The sequence below is a fragment of the Pagrus pagrus genome, assembly GCF_965226575.1.
Source record: "Pagrus pagrus genome assembly, chromosome: 2".
In the NCBI taxonomy this organism is placed as follows: Eukaryota; Metazoa; Chordata; class Actinopteri; order Spariformes; family Sparidae; genus Pagrus; species Pagrus pagrus.
This window is the reverse complement of record NC_140186.1, coordinates 27146293-27164602: the sequence shown is the minus strand read 5'-3', so window position 1 is coordinate 27164602 and position 18310 is coordinate 27146293. Positions and strand designations below refer to the sequence as shown.

The 18310-nt window shown below is 43.1% G+C and overlaps 2 protein-coding genes across 4 annotated transcripts in view; one reads left to right on the top strand and one right to left on the bottom strand.

The window, feature by feature from the left end:
- Window positions 1-369: 369 nt before the first annotated feature.
- On the top strand, window positions 370-6411 carry LOC311274038 (nuclear distribution protein nudE homolog 1-B-like). Its single transcript, XM_084381452.1, has 9 exons — window positions 370-512; window positions 888-1017; window positions 1134-1287; window positions 1750-1898; window positions 2065-2201; window positions 3195-3365; window positions 3471-3556; window positions 3685-3839; window positions 4105-6411. The coding sequence occupies exons 2-9, from the start codon at window positions 932-934 to the stop codon at window positions 4196-4198; spliced, it is 1032 nt and encodes a 343-aa protein (XP_084237578.1). The 5' UTR covers window positions 370-512; window positions 888-931; the 3' UTR covers window positions 4199-6411.
- A 971-nt stretch (window positions 6412-7382) lies between these two features.
- Window positions 7383-18310, bottom strand: part of myh11a (myosin, heavy chain 11a, smooth muscle) — a 28887-nt gene continuing 17959 nt past the window's right edge. For 2 of the 3 annotated variants that reach the window (XM_084381426.1, XM_084381427.1), the window contains 33 exons: window positions 17966-18109; window positions 17767-17862; window positions 17512-17630; window positions 17241-17393; window positions 16946-17119; window positions 16610-16783; window positions 16315-16429; window positions 15618-15811; window positions 15267-15388; window positions 15095-15164; window positions 14832-14992; window positions 14500-14608; window positions 14263-14394; window positions 13823-14029; window positions 13528-13665; window positions 13314-13437; window positions 13004-13175; window positions 12646-12858; window positions 12257-12401; window positions 11899-12105; window positions 11689-11793; window positions 11382-11534; window positions 11017-11265; window positions 10614-10826; window positions 10308-10520; window positions 10044-10205; window positions 9689-9817; window positions 9515-9603; window positions 9300-9423; window positions 9000-9208; window positions 8745-8853; window positions 8382-8554; window positions 7383-7526 (listed from right to left, as the gene is read on the bottom strand). In XM_084381426.1, the coding sequence (XP_084237552.1) occupies window positions 7397-7526; window positions 8382-8554; window positions 8745-8853; window positions 9000-9208; window positions 9300-9423; window positions 9515-9603; window positions 9689-9817; window positions 10044-10205; window positions 10308-10520; window positions 10614-10826; window positions 11017-11265; window positions 11382-11534; window positions 11689-11793; window positions 11899-12105; window positions 12257-12401; window positions 12646-12858; window positions 13004-13175; window positions 13314-13437; window positions 13528-13665; window positions 13823-14029; window positions 14263-14394; window positions 14500-14608; window positions 14832-14992; window positions 15095-15164; window positions 15267-15388; window positions 15618-15811; window positions 16315-16429; window positions 16610-16783; window positions 16946-17119; window positions 17241-17393; window positions 17512-17630; window positions 17767-17862; window positions 17966-18109 (5027 nt within the window). In that variant the 3' untranslated portion in view covers window positions 7383-7396. Of the gene's footprint in view, window positions 7527-8006; window positions 8040-8381; window positions 8555-8744; window positions 8854-8999; window positions 9209-9299; window positions 9424-9514; window positions 9604-9688; window positions 9818-10043; window positions 10206-10307; window positions 10521-10613; window positions 10827-11016; window positions 11266-11381; window positions 11535-11688; window positions 11794-11898; window positions 12106-12256; window positions 12402-12645; window positions 12859-13003; window positions 13176-13313; window positions 13438-13527; window positions 13666-13822; window positions 14030-14262; window positions 14395-14499; window positions 14609-14831; window positions 14993-15094; window positions 15165-15266; window positions 15389-15617; window positions 15812-16314; window positions 16430-16609; window positions 16784-16945; window positions 17120-17240; window positions 17394-17511; window positions 17631-17766; window positions 17863-17965; window positions 18110-18310 lie in introns of all 3 variants that reach the window. The other variant, XM_084381428.1, reaches the window with a different exon arrangement.

Sequence of the window (18310 nt, the reverse complement as noted above, 5' to 3'; positions counted from 1 at the left end):
TTTAGTTGTTTGTGTGTTGATCTTTGTCTTAAGCTTTACATTGTGGGACTGTTGTATTGGGTTACATTATAAAGTGCCTCTGTTATGCTCCTCCATATATGTACATAAACACCTTACAATTGCATGTGCATATTATTACAGAATAGTAATGACAGTCAACAAACAACATTCTACTTTTAACTTCTTCATCACTTCTTTGCACAATCACCAGTCAACAGGGTGAGACGAGACAGGCAGGGCTCAGTGTCATGTGGTGTCGGGGCTCCGCCTTCCGCAGCTGCAAGTTCGTTGAATAACGTGATTGGATTATTTTTGACACCGTCATCTCTGCTGTCCAATCACGTTGGAGAACCAAAGCTTCGTTTGTATTTGGTTGGTGAGTCAGGCGCCGTACTAACGTAATAAGAGATTAGTTAGTGCAATAATAATACGGTTGTTGCACAGATCCGGAAAAAAATAGCCTCACCTCGAATAACATTTCTATCATGTTTTAAACGTCCCCTTATATGCAGGTGAGTCTGCCTGGTTTCTGTTTGTCATTATGTTAGAATAACACATTCTGGCTAAGTCGCTTAGCTAGCGATATTAGCTTAGCTGAAAAGCTTAGCTGTGGCATATGCACTTTCCAACTACGCTGTTTGCTCTAAAAAGTAGCTAACGCGTTCACCTTACATTTTGACGTCTTCGTTCATAAGAGAAATAATAACAGTAACACATTTCTGCAGTTTTTACTCCTCCACGTCTGAGTATACCGGTACAACACAGCGCTGTAGTCCATGGCTAGCTAACCTAGTTAGCATTTGCTAACCGTAACAGTTGTGTGGTTTGAATGAAGAGTGTCTGTGCTCTTGTGACAGTCTTAAAAGCTACACTGTGTTGTCTTTTAGAGTTGGGTATATAATCCCCATCATCCTGACACAAAGCAGCAGACATGGTAGAGCCGTCAACACACAAGTTTGCATCCATGGCAGAGGAGCTGGGCTTCTGGAAGGAGCAGGCAGAGAGACATCAGCAGAGGTTTGACTACAACATTAGGAACATCCTGCTCCACAGAGACTCTTTAAAAGGCAACGTAAATGATAATCATGCGTTATATAGCTATACACATGTGAGTTATCTTGTGTTGTCATCAGGGCTGATGAGGCTCAGGCGGAGCTGCAGGAGTTTCAGCAGATGAGTCGAGACTACGAAGCTGAACTGGAGACCGAGCTGAAGCAGTGTGAGGGTCGAAACAAAGAGCTGCTTCTGGACAACAACCGACTTCGCATAGAACTGGAAAACATAAAGGTAGAGCACCTTGATTATAAATAGGCCGGCCCTCTACAAAGCTGGACTAGCTCTGGTGCTCTAGTTAGTGAGCAGTGTGATGAAGAAGATGTTACTGTTCCCTCACTCGGACAGACAGAGACACACCCACACATAGCCGGCCTTCAGCAAACCCAAATTCAGCATATCATTGCACTGCCACTTGGAAAATTGCTGCCTAGCTGTCAGGCAGCTGACTGCTATTTTTGTTCAGTGGTCCATGGGGAAGAGTAGGTTAATGGAAGAAGTGAATGCAGGATTGTGCTAAAAACCCTGATTGCTTGAGGGTTTTTGAACAAGGAGGAGAAAGAACATTCAAAGAGAAAGAAATACACAGATCCTCTTATTAAAATATGCTGGCAGCTGTATTGATTAATCTGTGGTGACACTACAAAGCTGGCATTGCCTGTGTCAATTAACTTGATGTCTTTGTCCTGTTTGCAGGAGAAATTTGAGGCTCAGCACTCTGATGCTTTTAGGCACATATCAACCCTGGAGCAAGATCTGGCACAAACCACAGCAGTTAGAGACCACCTGCAGAAATACATCCGGGAGCTCGAACAGTCCAACGATGACCTGGAGAGGACCAAAAGGTCAGAGTCTCAGATGTCTTACATTATTATGTCACCAAATGGCGTCATCATCAAAGAAAAAGTAACCTTGCTCTAAAAATACAAAGAGTTCAACTGTAGCACGCTAAGCCGATATGCACAATAAGTCCAGTATTGTTAACTGGCCCGTCCCCGACTCTTGTCTCAGGGCTACCATCATGTCTCTGGAGGACTTTGAGCAGCGGATGAACCACGTCATTGAGAGGAACGCCTTTCTCGAGAGCGAGTTGGATGAGAAAGAGAACCTGCTCGAGTCTGTTCAGAGGCTCAAGGATGAAGCCAGAGGTACACACACACACACACACACACACACACACACACACACACACACACACACACACACACACACACAAACACACGCTGACATGCACTCCCTGAAGCTTCTCAAGTTTACAAGAACTGCTGATTTCAATCCAACACTTATGCCTAACTCAGGGAATTTTGATAGCAGGATTCATTTTTCAAATCCTGTGTGTATTTATATCTAGACTTCCTGTTTGTCCTGTGTCTGATCTAATGTGTAGTTGTATTGTAGTATACTGTATAGTTATACAGCTGAATCCCATTAGAAGGATTTTACCTGTGTATTTTCATATTTGAGCTAATAATTCAATAATGATCAGACATACATTAATTTTTTTTCTACCTTCTGGAGAACCACCGTATTGTGTCAATTTCATAGCTGCTTTTATTGTAATTGTTAGAGCCCTGACACACCAAGCCAGGAGTCGACCATCAGGTGCTTTTCTTTTTTCTTTTTCTTTTTTAGATCTTAGGTTTTTTTGATGTGCGCCTGCTGCTCTTGGTACTAATCAACTATTATCAGTCCATTCGGTTGATTGAGCATGTTGAATTGGTCGAGAGGCATCAGTAATGAGAGCTGACAGGCTTGTTTTAACCTTGCAAGTATACATTGGACATATTAATTTGTATTTTGAGAATTTGAGGAGAATCAGATTCAGACTACCATGGGAATTGTTAGTTTGTCTTTCGGGATGATTTTTGGATTAGAAATTTGATGTTGGTTTGGTGGTTTTGTTTTGTGGAAATGCAGTTTTTGGTTTGGATGAATTGATTTTTAAAAGTATGCACTATTACACACAGCTGACTTGACTTCATAGATCAGATTTTAGGTAGTTTCAAAGTGTGCAGTTGATTTTTCTACATTATGGAACTGATGTTGGTGTACTTAGCATGTAGCATGTGGCACTGGAATCTTCGTTTGTTCACAAAAAGCTGACTTGCAGTGTATCTGTGTATCTGTCCTGTTTGTGCCAGACCTTCGCCAGGAGCTGGCTGTACGTCAGAAGGAAAGACGGCCGTCGAGCAGTCTAGGCAAAGACTCAGACCGAGCAGATGTGCCAGGTGCTGGTAACCCTTCCATCCCTGTCACACCCTCCAAACCCATCAGCTCATTTGCCACGCCCCCTGCTTCCAGCATCCGACGAGGTAAATAGAGAAACTGTGACTGCAGTAATAACTACAGTGATGGTGATTATACCAACTTTGTATTAACATATTATGTGTTTACCTGCTCATGTCTGCTTGTTTTAGGTGATGGTCTAACGGGGACTCCTCTCACTACGTCTGCTAGAATATCTGCACTCAACATTGTCGGAGAGCTGCTGAGAAAAGTTGGAGTAAGAGATTTCAGAATTATACCACAGCAGTCGTCAGTGAATACAGCTTTACATTTAACTGTGTTATGTCACTGAATAAAGTCATAAGCGCTTGGCTTGAATGACAATTTCTTGCTTTTTCCTGCCAGAATCTGGAGTCAAAGCTGGCGTCCTGTCGAGACTTTGTGTACGACACGTCTGTCAGCAGACCAGCACTTCCGGCTGGCCCTGGTAGTCCTCCTGGTTTAGAAAGAGGGTCTGAACTCCAAGCTACCAGCATGAGCCCCCCTCCTCAGTATGACAGGTGAGGAAAACAACAGCAGTGCAGTAGAAAGTTGTAATGACTGGCAAAGTTTAGTTCTTGTGGTTTAATCAATTATTACATAGAAGTCAGTTTTTCTGGTCATGGTGCATCTGCTTAGTCACCTCAGTCTTTGTCCTTTTGTTACAAAATGTTTTAAAAAATGTTACAGAAGTTTATTTTAATGTCTTAAAAGCAAATATTGTGTGAGAAATATTTTACTTTTTCTTAAATCTCATGAGTGTATGTATCACGTCTTGTCTTACAGTTTAGTGAAGCGGTTAGAGTTTGGACCAGCTCCTCCGAGAGGCGTCTCCCAGGGCGCCCAGTCTCCTCAGGGAGGGGTCAAGATTCTGCTATGAGAGGAAAAAGATGTCGAACCAGCCCCCCTTCTTCAGTATCCTGACACCTCCCCTTCATCCCCTATCCCTCCTTAATAAACTACAGCAATGGGACTTTGAACTGAGCCGTCTTCCCTTGTCGCCACGTGTCCTGCTGAACTATTTGAACAAAGCCACTCTCCTTGCTCCATGCCCCGAATAAACAGCGCATGGACTTCTGCTGCCTCGGGCTAGTATCACACCATATCTATCATAGGAAGCAGCACTGCAGCTTGTGTAAAATCAAAGAATCTACCGCTCACAGTCTTCTGCTTTGTCTCTGACACTGTGGTGGGAAGCATCTACAAACCATCCTTCTGTGTTGTGTCGGACTCAACAGGGCTGTTGAAACACGCTTAGGTTGATGGCTGCTCTTGACCATCGATCATTTACAGGAGCCACTGGATGTGACTCTGATATAGGGACCAAGAACCTGGAGTGTCATTTATAAGAAGGTTTGATCATATAAATATTGTTCATGTCCAAACCAAAGCGTTGATAAATGGAAAAACTAATCAAACATAAAAGTAGCGGGATAGTTTTCTTCTGTTAAAATGTTATGTGAAACACATGGTCAAAGTTTGTTTTTGTTCTTTTTTTCTTTGAACTATGGGCCCAAACAGTGTAGCACTGGACAACCCTGACATGAATTAACGTGTGGAGGAGCGAGATATTTTTTTTTTCAAGCTGATCTTCCCCCAATATTTTTTCTAGAAGAGATTTAATATTGAAAAGGTGAGAATGCATTAGTTGCTGCCACAAACTGGCATTAGTATTTTAGCCATCGCTGCCTTCATCATTACCTATTATTACCTCTTCAGTTTTTAGACCTTGCTTTGCTGTAAGAGTTTCCGTTTCTCATGCTATCAGGCTTCTAGAAATGAGATAACATCACTTTTTCTTCAGGCTAGTTGAATCTTACATGGTAGTGTTTAAATCCAGTTTGTTCCTCTTATATCACCTCCCTCCTGCCATTGCACAAACTTGTTTTAGCAGACTAATAATTTTCTGGTATGCAAGGCTTATGAAAGTGATGTATAGGTTTTTAGGTTTTACACCTCAGATGAGATGACGATTTAATTTGTCATGCTGCAGATTATGATCTTGTGTTACTGATAACTTTTATACTGATGTAAGATGACTGTAGAAGATAGGTCAGCACATGTTTACTACTGAATGTACAGTAATAATTCCCTAACAGGTGTGAGACCTCCTGTCTGCCATCAGGGGTTATATGGTGGATGAATGGGGTAAAGTACCAAGCAATAATAGATATTGATGACAGGTCAATGATAAGCACATTTCACAGTATATTTGTGTAGGTATATAGAGCCTATATTAAATACCCTTTTCCTGCCTTTTAGTAAGAGATGTTACGAATGGGGAAATGGAGTGAGTAACAGTTTTCCCTGAAATGTTTCTGGTTAATCTTGAGTTTCACGACCAGCAGCAGATGCCATCCAGCAGCTCATTAAGCAAATATCACAGTGCATATCGGAATATCATGTTTATACAGCGGTCGTCACTAGAGCTGCAACGATTAATCGATTAGTTTCCAACTATTGAATTAATCGCCAATTATTTTTATAATGATGAATCAATTTGAGTTTTTTATTTTTTATTTTATTAAAAAACCCTCAAAATTCTCTAAATTTAGCTTCCTAAATGTGACTATCTTCTGTTTTCTTTACTCTTCTTTGACAGTAAACATAATTGGGTTGTGGATGTCATCTTGGACATCAGGAAACAAACTGATCAACATTTTTCACGATTTTCTCACATTTTGACCAAAAAACTAATAGAGAAATTGAGAAAATCAACAATGAGAATAATCACTGGTTGCAGCACTAGTCGTCTCTGTATACTGCAGTGTAGCCTGTGTGTACAAATTAACATGTTGGTTATCAGAACTGGATTTTCCCGCTCCTCTTTGCTGTTTAACCTTCCTTCGACTAACACGAGCTAACTGTAATTGTGATCCACGACCACTGTGTACCGGGTGTCTTTTGGTATGCAGCACCTCTGCGACTGCTTCTGTAAACTGTATGTGCCTGAGGTACTATACCCAACTCTGATCCTGTTGGTTTGCAGTTGTTTTTTTCTATTGAACTGATCAAAGTAATCTGTTGTGATGATCCAGTTTGATCTTTGAAGTTACTGAGTGACCAAGACAGAAACATTAAAAGGAAAAAAAGATCAAAGTTGCCTTTTTTTTTTTTTTTAAAGATCTTTATTTCTTGTGCAGGTGGTTCAACAATGACTAGATATGATTGGTGTTTTGTAAACATCAGTTGGTTACATATAACATGATCAATGAGAATGAGTTGGTTTAGGGTGATCAGGGGTCTTTTGAACATTTACAGTAAATAAAAAAAAAAAAAAGAAAATTAAGATGCCATTGCTGCTAAATGCCTAATACTGAAATAGGGCTTGTGTTTTTATCGTTGGGGTTACCCTAAACCTTGTCTGACATAACGGATCTTGAGTAAAATCAATCTAAACATATCTGGGCACAAGAAAGGTGCAAATAATATAAAATGGTGACTTTAGAAAATGTTTAACAGCTAAATATTTGTTTGTTGGGGTACAAACAGCAGCACTGACTGGGTGCAGACTGAGTATAGACATATATCTCTGCATATCCAATCTGCTGAACCCACTTCAGTGCTGCTCTGAAACACTAACAGCAGTCACAGGCAACAGGACGACAGTCACTGATAATAGTTACAGATCCACAGATTTACAGGATGTCTCTGCTTTAAGTTCGAAGGTGACTCATTGTGGAGACCCAAGGCTTTGCTGGCAGCATAGCGTGCTAATTAGAGGCGCCTATTGTTGTGTACAAAACCTGGCGTAAGAAAGAATCAGTCATTCAGTGCAGTACAAAACAGTGTAAATTTAGAAAAAATAAAATAAAGGGAACAGCAAATCACACATCGGCAGAGCCACCAAAACAACGCCTCTTGTTGATATCAAGTCTGTCTGATAATTGTGTGTCAAGAAAAGGTGCTCTGAGACAAGAAGATAGATCAGTACACTATTGAAATGGGAAATGACAGACATATATTTTTAAGTGATATGGAAGAACTAGATAGCACAACAGACTTAGAAGTTATTCTCTGTTTAAGTGGCAAACTTTGCCCTGGTAGTTAATTCTGATATCTTGTTATCTGATGTCCATTACTCTGCGGACTTGGTTCCATTGAAGTCGCTCTGGGAGTCAGCCTCCTCCTCCGAGGCATCCTCGACCACCCTTCGGCCTCCGCCCATACGTCGAGGTGTGCTGCCAAAGGAGGGTTCATTTCCACGCCTAAAATGCCACAGAGACGCACACAAGATGGAGATGCAAACACAAAAACGTTGCCAGAGTGAGAGGAGTGGTTATATGACAAGATAAGTTTCTGAGCTGGTTAAGGTTTGTTTGAAAACCACTCAGGGTGTTGAAACACAGATGAAATACAGAATGTACAGGTTGTGCTTTGGATACAGGTTAAGCACGCCGGTTATCTTTAACTCATTGAGTCCTGGCTCAGGAAAATGAGTTTGGTTTATGGCAATTAAACCAAGCACTGAGAGGAATATGACCACCAGGCAGAAATTGGTGAAATGAAAAGTTACCTGTTGTCAAATATTTTAGATTTTCTATCTAAATCATGGTAGCTGATGAGTCATATTTCTCTCAGTAAGGCTAAATGGAAGAAACAGCATTAAGAGTGTGCACAGTGGAATGAAAAGTTATGTCAAGTTAATAAGAAATGGTGATAGGGGTAACTTTTAAGCGCAGAGGTACCTGCTGTGTTACTCCTTGGGTTCAGGGTTGCCTCTGGAATAGAGATGGACACCATTGTTTTGTGTGTGCTTTGTAAGACCTCCTTACTGAATCTATTTGAATGCTTTCAATCTGTGTTTACAACCCTCTGAAGATGAATGTTGTGACAATGTGCTCTTCAGTACTCAAATGTAGCTGACCTGAGAACAGTTCACACTATCTGAGTCGGCTTGTTTTGTGTGAAAAGATGTGTAATACCCATATTTTACCCATACCCAAACATCCTCCGTATCCTGTTGTAGCGTCACATAAATAAAAAGATCAGCAAAACAAACAAATACAACAAAGTCACGAAGAAAGACAGACAGATTATTTGTCTTTGACACTTGGTCCTACCTGAGTTTGCTCTTGAGAGAGTTGACCTCGCGGCTCAAGGCGTCACTGGATTCGGTGGCTTCATCCAGCTCGCGCTGCAGCTTCCTGCGGGCAGCTGTAGCACGCTGCGACTCCTCCTCTGACTCCTCGAGCTGCCGCTTCAGCTGCTTCATGCGAGTATTCGCCTTATCCGCCTGGTCAGCAAACAGAGGGAATATGTAAACTGTACTCTTTTGATAAGCCGTGCCTGTGCACGGGACTCCAAATATCAACCGACTCACAAATATGGAGTCGGTTGATATTTCTTTCTTGAATATTCTTGTCTGCACACAAACAAGAAAACACAGACTTGTATTTGAGGATGGGTGCATTAAGTAAGTGTACCTGGTCTTTGTACTGCTCTGCCTGTTTCCTTTCGTCTTCCACCTGCATAATCAGGTCCTTGAGCTTCTTGTCCTTCTGGCGGATATTCTTGGCAGATACCTGCTTGTCCCTGAAAAAGAACAAAAGAGTTCAGGGAGGAATTCCGGTATAACTTATTTGTAGAATAAAAGAAACCAAAACTACAACAATTGAACCTAAAAGCACTGTTCTGCAGAGAAAAAATATATTTTATCAGACATAATCTTTGACCCTGACCTGTTCTCCTGCTCCAGCTGCTCCTCCAGCTGTGCCACTTTAGCCTCCAAAGCAGAGATGGAGGACTTGAACTTGGACTTGACCTGGTTCTCCATCTCCTGGAGCTTGGTCTTCAGCTCCTTGTTCTGGCGCTCCATCTGCTGCCGGGCGCTCTCGTTCTTCTGGGAGGTCGTGCGCTCCGCCTGCAGCTCGGTGGTCAGCTGATCCACCTGTGGATGCAAAGCCATGTGATAAGAGGGATGAGGCCTCTGCTGTTTTTGAGCCATTTAACGACTCAAGCAGCTGATGCTGTCCGCTCACCTGCTGCGTGCTCTTCCTCAGCCTGTCGTTGATGATCTCCATGTTGCTCTGCTCTTCCTCCAACTCCTCCTCCAGCTGGGAGATCTTAGCTTCCAGGCGACGTTTCTCATCCGCCAAGGCTGACCTGCAGGTGTGGAGCATGGCAGAAATGAAATGCAACCTCTTCTTCTGCGTTCATTTCATAGATAAAGCAACAGAGTGAAATCTCCACTCACTTTCCAGAGGAGTTGCTGGCCAGCTCATCAGACAGCTCATCTCTCTCGGCCTCTGCCTGCTTCCGTGCCCTCTCAGCTGCTGCCAGGTCCTATAAACACATTGGTGATGAATCCTTTATTTCAAGCCTCTGCTCTCAAACAAGTTGCCGCCTTGTTAGGAATCAAAGGTTTTACCTCCTGTAGCTGCATGAGCTCAGCCTCCAGAGTCTTGGCCTTCTTCTCACTCTCCTTTGCGGTAGTCAGCACCTCCTCTCTGGCAGCGCGGGCGTCCTCCAGCTCCCTCTGATAGTCCTTCATCTGGGCCTGGTGAGAGGAAGACACATGCAGATGGCATTAGGGAGAGTGACGAAACATTCTGCATGTGATTTATCTACCAGGTATATTTACAGTCCAGTCCATTATTAATCCATTTAATGACTAAAGCAGCTCAAGGTACAAAATCATCTGTAGTAAAATTGCACAGCTTTAAGAAAAATAACCATCCTGTGCTGAAGCTGCTGCTCCAGTTCCTCCATTCCTTCACTCTCACCTGGAGCTTGCGGAGCTGTTTGATGGCCTCATCCCGTCCCTTACTGGCCGTCTCAATCTGTCCCTCCAGATCTTTCATGTCCGTCTCCAGCTTCTTCTTGGCTGCTGTTGCCACGGCCCTCTGCTTACGTTCATCCTCCAACTCCGTCTCCAGCTCACGAACCTGCGGTCAATAAGCATCTTTGTTTAGACTCATGTCTCATTCTCTGATGGTTGATCAGATCGCATAGTTTCATGAGGAGAATGAGATATTTTGCCTCTTTACCTGCTTGATGAGCTGTCTCTTCTTCTCCTCTCCCATCTCATCTCGTCCCTGGAGGTCCCTCTCGAACTGTGCCTTCAGGGCCTGCATGTTGACCTCCAGACGCAGTTTGGCATCCTCAGCTGCCTGCAGTTCGTCCTCTAGCTCCTCCAGCTGCGTCTTCATCTCTTCCACCTGGGCCTCCAGGCCTCGTTTGGACTTCTCCAGCTCGTGGACCTGCAATCAAGATATTGCCAAATTCACTACTATATAACAGAGAAATGAGACCAGTCAACCAAGGAAATTCTGTGATGATGTTCCAGCACTAACATTTTTTCCAACATCATCCTTGGAGCTGATCAGGTCCTCCATCTCCAATCTCAGGGCCTTGTTGGCTCTTTCCAGCTCCTCTCTGGACTCCTGGGCCTCATCCAGAGCTCTCGCCAGAGACAAAGCCTTGGTCTCCTTCTCTCTGGCCTCGGCTTCAGCCCGGTCTCTCTCATCTGCATATTTACTGGAGATACTCTTCTCCTCAGCAAGCATCTGGACACCAGAGAGGACAGAAAACCATGAGAGAACCAGTTCCGTGAAATTGTATAGAATTAATTTGGTCTTTCCTTTTTTAAATGTCTTATATATAGATGGTGAACAGTCTGTAGTGAAAAGTGTTACACCTCAGTATTGTTATGGCAGTTATCTTTTTTAGTGTTACCAGTTTTCTGAGTCAACCGACCTGGTCAAACTTCTTCTGCTTCTTCTCCAGGTTTGACACAATCTGTCTCTGGCTGTCCAGATCCATCAGCGTGTCCTCGAGCTCCTGCTGCAGACGGTTCTTGGTCTTCTCCAACTTGTCATATGCAGAGGCCTTCTCCTCAAACTGGGTGTTCGCTGCCTCCAAATCTCTCTGCAGACGTTTCTTTCCTTCTTCAAGCAGCTCAACGTTGCCCACCATCTCCTCTAGCTTCTTCTTGGAATCTGACAACTGTGGACAGAGGAAGACAATAAATCTACCCTTTGTTTCAAGGAAATTAAAGAAATGTCTCTCTAACGACTTTCAGATTAACCTGTAAATTAGTGACCCCTAGTTTGAACTCTGACCTGGATGTTGAGCGAGGACACGTGTCTCTCCACATTCCTCTTGGCCTCCACCTCCTCCTCAAGCTGCTCCTGCAAGCTGTTCTTGTCGTCTTCTGCTTGCCGAAGCTTTGTAGAGAACTGCAGTTTCTGACGTGTCTCCTCAGCCAGGAGTTCCTGTAGAAGCACAACGAAGTGAAAGGTCAGCGCTTTAAATTTTGGCCTATTGTGAACAAGCATTATTCAGTATAATTTATTGTCACAGAAAATATTACATGTAGACTGTATTGTTCTGTTTCAGCTCTAAAAGTTGTTGTTAAGGTCCATTTACCTGTGTGTCTTGGAGCTGGGAGCTGAGGCTGCTAACATCTTTGCTTAGTTTGATGTTCTTGCCCTCTGCCTCATTCAGTAGGTTTGTCACACTCTCCAGTTCAACCTGTAAGACAACAAAGATGTGGATTCAGGGACTTTTTAGTACATCAGTATAATAGCTTTTAAAAATGCACACTCTTTATGGACACTGATACTGATCGTTATTTACAGTGATCTTAGAGCAGCGTTCTCCCAGTTCGGCCTTCTGCTTCTCGCTGTCCGTGAAGCGCGATTGCAGATCTGCCACCTGCCCTTCCAACTTCTTCCTCTTGTGCTCCCCGTCTTGTTTGGCCTGGCTGAGCGAGCGCACCTCCATGGTTAATTCTGACGTCTCCTTCTCCAGAGCTTGTTTAGCCTTCTCCAGGTTTGACTTGACCTGTGAAGAGAGAAGATACAAGATCACTATCCTGTGTTTTAGAAAGGAAAAAAAGGGGGGAGTTTGTCTTTCAGAAACATCATCAACTTAAATTAACAACCTAAATGAAATGTGAGTATTTATAATGTTGGATGAAATGATTCAGGCCTACTCGTTTGGACTGCTCCAGCTGCTCTGTAAGCTCCTCCGCAGCCTGGGTGTGTTTCTGTCTCATCTCCTGTATCTGGGACTCATGGGTCCGGTTCTCATCCTCGATGGCTCTCTTCAGCAGGGTCACCTCCTGTTCACGTTTGGCCCTGGAACGATGGATCATGTACATTTTTATCTTATTTTACAAATATGCTATCATCTTTGTCTCATACCTCGACTGTATGCAAGCTTTCTAAGAACAAAGGAATAGTATTGTTTCTTAGTTTGCTGCAGTGTTGGTCGTCTTTTTTCAAAAACTGATTGTGCCTTATCCATAAATTCCTGATAGGCAATCACTTGATGAACTCTCTTTGAATACATTTTTGTATATGTCCGTCTTGTTTGACCGACCTTAGTTCCTGCTGTGTGGCAGTGGTGTCCAAGGTGTCCTCTAGCTCAGACTTGAGGGCCTCCAGCTCCTCCCCAAGGTCCCGTTTGATCTTCTCGGCCTTGTTCCTTGCCGCCCGCTCAGAGTCGAGGTCCTCTTGCAGGTCGGAGATGTGTCCCTCCAGCTCTCTGATCTTCTTCAGAGCGTTGTTTTTCTGAGCTGTCTCATCTTCTAACCTGAGAGGAAGACGAGTGAATCGAGGAGGACATTTGTGAGCATGGTAGACAATATGGAAACAGCATCCAAGAGGTTAAAAGTCAATGTGTTATAGAGGTATTCAATGGTATTGGGTGCTATTTTTGTAACTTCTCATGATTTTACCTGGCCAAGGCATTCTGTAACTCCTCCTCCTTCTTTGCAAGCTGGGCTTTGAGGTCAGCGATCTGGGCCTGCAGGTCTGCTATCTGCTCTTGCATGTCATTCGACTCTGCTTCCAACTTGCGTTTAGCCTTATCCAGCTCCTGTCGACCTTTCTCTTCTTTTTTCAAGCGGACTACAAGTACAGAGGAGACAATTGGCATAAATGTTTTCTGAACACAAACTTAGTTTGTGATATAAGTAATGGATTTCAATAATTATTAATGCATGATATTAATTCATTAATGCATGATGGCCTATAACAGGTGATTACCCTCTAGTTCAGAGATCATGGACTCGTGTTTGTTTTTGAGCTTGGTGAGGTTCTTTGACTTTTCTTCTTCCTCTGCCAGGTTGGAACTGAAGTCTGCAATCCTTTCCTCCATCAGTTTCCTCTCCTACAAAACACCAAACAGGTCATCTTTCAAAACAAAAAACTCTTCAAATGAGTAACTGACCAATCAAAGGGCCTGTTTGTCTGTACATACCTTCAGCAGCTTGGTGTTCTGGTCCTCCATCACCAGGATGTCATCTTCCAGCTTCTTGATCTTCCCCTCACAGGTGACCTTCTCCAGCTGCAGCTTTTGACGAGCATCTTCCTCCTCCTCCAAGTGTTCTTCCAATTCCTACACGAGGAGTACATTAGCTTCAGTATCTGTTTATATTTTGCTACATTATCAGCGCTTATACCATTGAGCATGGAAAAAATGAAGGTCAAGCTTCTTAGCTATATAACAGAAACAAGAAACTATAACTTAATAAACAAGAATCAGATGTGCAGACCTGCATCTGCTGTTGCATCTTCTTCTTATCCACTAACAGCGTCTGAGCACGTTCTTCCTCTTCATCCAGTCTCGACTCCATCTCATGAAGGATTTCCTCCAATTCCTGCTTCTTAGCACCCAGTCGGACCCTCATCTCCTCGGCCTCAGCATACAGCTCTGTCTCTGCTTGAAGTTGCTCCTGCAGTGCATTTCTCTCCTCCAAAACCTGAAGCAGATTGATAGAAAAGCATTGCTGTCAGCTTCATTTTCAATACATTTCGGGTCGACTTTTAACAGGAGCTTATTTTTATTGGCTTGGTTTAACTTATGTATTAAATAACCAGTAAAAAGGGACATAAAATTGTTACTTCCACACAGGTTTAAAATGAAAGTGATAGTAAGTAAAAGCAAAAAAAGTTTAGAAATATGTTTATCATTGTTGCAGATTTCATTGTTTACCGATGTGTGTTTCAAGCTGATCTCCTTCAGCTCTATTTCAAACTTTACAGCAACTTCTTTGGCTTTCTGCAGCTCCTCCTCCTTCAGACCCATCTCCTCCTCCTGTCGGGTCACTTGCAGCAGAGGCTTGACCTGTGGTGCAGGAGAACGGGCAACATCACATTTTTAGACTGGATACAGGCAAAGACTTGGCAAAGAGTGATTTTATTTCTTTCCTATGCAGAATGATTGGCTGACCTTTGTGAAGAGCCTCCACCACTGCCAGTTCCTGAGTTTGAGGTAGGCAGCACAGTTCCTCTGGATCACTTTCATGGCAGTGAGTTGCTGTTGTCTCTTGGCAAATGCCCTTTAAAAACGCACCAGTGAGACAAATATATCATGTATGATATAAAGCAAGTGCACAAGCAAGAGTTTTGTAATTTGTGAAGTTACAAACAGCAACACAGTAAAACTCTATTGTAAAACATAAAGAGCAAAATACTGTCTTGAAAAGATTAGATATACTGACAGCACAGGAGCACCATTTCTTAGCGGCTAAACTATGTGAGAGAAGGCTTGTATATTCATACTTTCTGGCCAAGAAGCCTCTAGCCTGGGCCTGGAAAGCAATGATGACCACAGTGATCTTCAGATCTCTCTCCTCCTCCAGCTGGGCCAGCACTCCTGTGCGGAAGAAGATCTTACTCTGTCCGATCCTGTACAGGTTGGGGTCCAAGTCAAGATGCTTGATCTACACAGGCAGGAGATCAGTGAGAAGAAGGAGGCTCACACAGGGTATGAAAATACCTGAGAGAAGGTAAATTTCATTGGAACTTTGAACTTATGTGTTTACCATGAGGCAGCAGGCTTGTTTGCCATCCATGAAACCTTTCGGGATAGCGTTAGCAGCCAGGATCTCATAACTACCAGACAGGACAGAGACGGAGATGTCAAGAAAAGTTTACAGAGATATTATAAACTAGTAGTTCTTTACAAGTTAGTGGGTCTCCTCAGATCCTGCTCACCGCTGGCGGAACTCCTGGAAGACAATTCTGTTGGGAAATCCTTGTCGGCAAATACGGATCCCCTCCAACACACCGTTACACCTGAGCTGCTCCAGGACCAGGTGAGCATCTAGCTTCCCTGCCTGAGGAGATCAGGTTTTTAGTTCAAATACACTGAATTTTATGAAAGAAAAACATAAACATACTTGATATGGGCAGCTGGAGAGACTAAGCAAGTGAGAACAGTATGACTGCTCATCATTTTGTCACCAAAGATGCTGACTTTTTTCTCACTGTGTCGAATAGACAGCATCTTGAAAGTAGCGCTGCCATAAGAGAGACTGGTGTTAATGACACTGCGCTTTTGTTTACCCTCTTCTCGTGGTTGGGGATGATACATCTGACGAAGTTGGGCTGGGTGTTGTGCAGTGTGGTCATAAGTTTGGCCAGAGACTCCTTGTAGAGCTGCCCCACTGTGCGGAACATCCCCTTCTTGGTCTTTGAGGCGCTCGGCATGGAGCTGTCTGTCATCTTGGCTATTGTGTCCAGACCCACCACTCTGTCCGCTGAAACAGACAACACATCGTTACATTGATGGGAAAAATGGTGTGTTCGCTCAAAGTAAAATGTTTCAAGAGTGCTGGATCAAGTGTGTTTGGATTCCATTGTAAATGTAAGGCCCTTATGTGTATGAAAGATGTGGAATTTTTCAAACTACTTTGATGGCACAATGTTTTGTTTGTGGGAAAATGAGAGAATCCAGATGCAGTTTGGTGCAGTGCACATTTCACCTCTAGTCCACTGTGCGTTTTTGTGATTTTGTGATAATATCATACAGAGTAAACAAAGACAGAAATGTTCAAATCCCACAGATAGAGGGTTTAACTCCAAATAGTATGTAGACATATTTAATTTCAATGTGCCATAGCAGTGTATTTAACTATTAAACACTACTGAAGGTGAGAGTTTTAAGTAGGGTATTATGTGTAAAATGGTTGTAATTGATCCTCAATGATAAATCCTTTCTTTATAAATGTAACATTGTTATTGTAAGTTATGTTTGACTCACTGTCTTTCCAGAGGTCTTGCACAAACTGGCTGGAGGAGTTGCTGAGCAGCGCTGTGACGTTGTCATTCAGAGGATCCATGTTCTTTGTCAGCCAGGCTGTGGCGTTGTAGTCCACCTACAAACAAAACAAGATCAGTGTTGTATGAGCTTCACTGAGACATTGTTTTTTTTGTTTTTATAGTCAGCAATCATCACAGCAATATTGTTTTAATTATTTTACCCAAATTATAGATGTACAATCTGATCTCAACAGAGGGCAACATATATCGTAGTATACACATCCCCTCATACTCACCTTCCCAGCATAATGTAATATAGAAAACTCAGTCTTGTCTTTGAGCTGTTTAGGTTTGGCGAATTTAATGTGGTTCCCTTGTGTGTTCATGAGTTTCTCCACAAAGGAGACATCTGTGGCTTTGGGGAACCAGCACTCCTCATCCAGCAGGGCCAGGATGCCTGGAGGGTTGTTCTGCAGACAATATGCAGTGATTAATCATACCAAAATTTCAATTAAGACACATCATACTGAATCACAAAACATCTGCACTAGACAGGAGAACGTACTTGACATGTCCTATGAACGAACTGGATTTAAATGACACCTTGCTTTAATTGTCTCATAGCCACTCACCGGTCTTTCGATGAGCTCAATGCAGGGCTGCAGGTCCAGGCCGAAGTCGATGAAGTTCCACTCGATGCCCTCCCTCTGGTACTCCTCCTGCTCCAGGATGAACATGGTGTGGTTGAAGAGCTGCTGCAGCTTCTCATTGGTGTAGTTGATGCACAGCTGCTCGAAGGAGTTGTCCTACAATAGCAACAACCAAACAGAACAGAACTGAAGGATACATATCATACATGAAAATATTTGTGTTTAATAAGCTACACAACGGCATATATTAGCCTCTGATTCATCAGCATGTCCATACCTCAAAGATCTCAAAGCCAGCAATGTCGAGGATCCCCAGGAAGGAGGCTCCCTGGCGTTTGGTTTTGTCGAGGGCTTTGTTGACTCTGCCCAGGATCCAGCGGAACAGTCGCTCAAACACAGCTTTAGCCAGGGCTTCGGTAGCGAAGTCAGCCTAACAAATACATAGAGAATATATCTGATGAGAGATCAGAGTGATGGGAAGTGTTCATCAAATGCAGTATTTTTTTCATTGTGCTTATCTATCTCACACCATGCTCTTTCTGTTGTACCTGCTCTTTGGTCTGTGCCTTCTGCACCACCTCTCTGCCCACTTTGATTCGAGGGGTGAGCATGGCACGGGTAAAGTCCGTCACATTGATGCCCTGCAGGTGACACACCTTCTGGGCCGCTAGAGGGAGAGAATATCAGATATTTTGTTTCACTGATAAAATTAACTAGATTCTATATTTTAGTTTGTGAATTTGGTAAAAGTTGATTAACACATGAGAAGAAGTTTCGAATGGTGGGAAACACTGTTGTCTAACCAGTGTTGTCTGGCATGGTGGCCTGCTCCTGGTTCCTCTCTTTCTTGAACTCAATGTTTCCCAGCTGCATGACTGTGGAGCACACCTTCATGATATCTGATACACGGAGAAATGACAGGTAAGCGGCAGCAACTTCCCTAATCACACTCAAAGCAGTATCTTAAATGTCGCCAAGCTGGGCAGTTATGATCACTGATACCGATTCTCTCCTCCTCGGTGAGACCCATGATATTCATGGCCTCCATGGTCTCTTCATACATCTCATCGTCTTGTTGGCCAGGGATCTGAACATGGCCCGCACTCAGGAAGCGGTAATTACTGAATGGCTCAAGAAGAAGCTCCTCTGAAAATATGACACACAAAGAGAAACAGTTCAAGCACCTTTTCTCAGATTTGACTTCATTATCATGGTTTCACATCAGTAGGAGGATTACCTCTATGAGCTTAGGAAATTCTACAACCTTATGGCCTTCGAAAGATTTTTAAAATGCACGACAGTCAAGCTGAAACCAACACTGACTCCTCTTTTCTCTTTCTAAGTTTT

Coding starts and splice junctions, on each gene's coding strand:
- LOC311274038 (XM_084381452.1), top strand. CDS start 932: ATGGTAGAGCCGTCAACACACAAGTTTGCATCCATGGCAGAGGAGCTG. Junction 1,018..1,133: donor GCAGAGAGACATCAGCAGAG/GTTTGACTACAA, acceptor TGTTGTCATCAG/GGCTGATGAGGCTCAGGCGG. Junction 1,899..2,064: donor GACCTGGAGAGGACCAAAAG/GTCAGAGTCTCA, acceptor CTCTTGTCTCAG/GGCTACCATCATGTCTCTGG.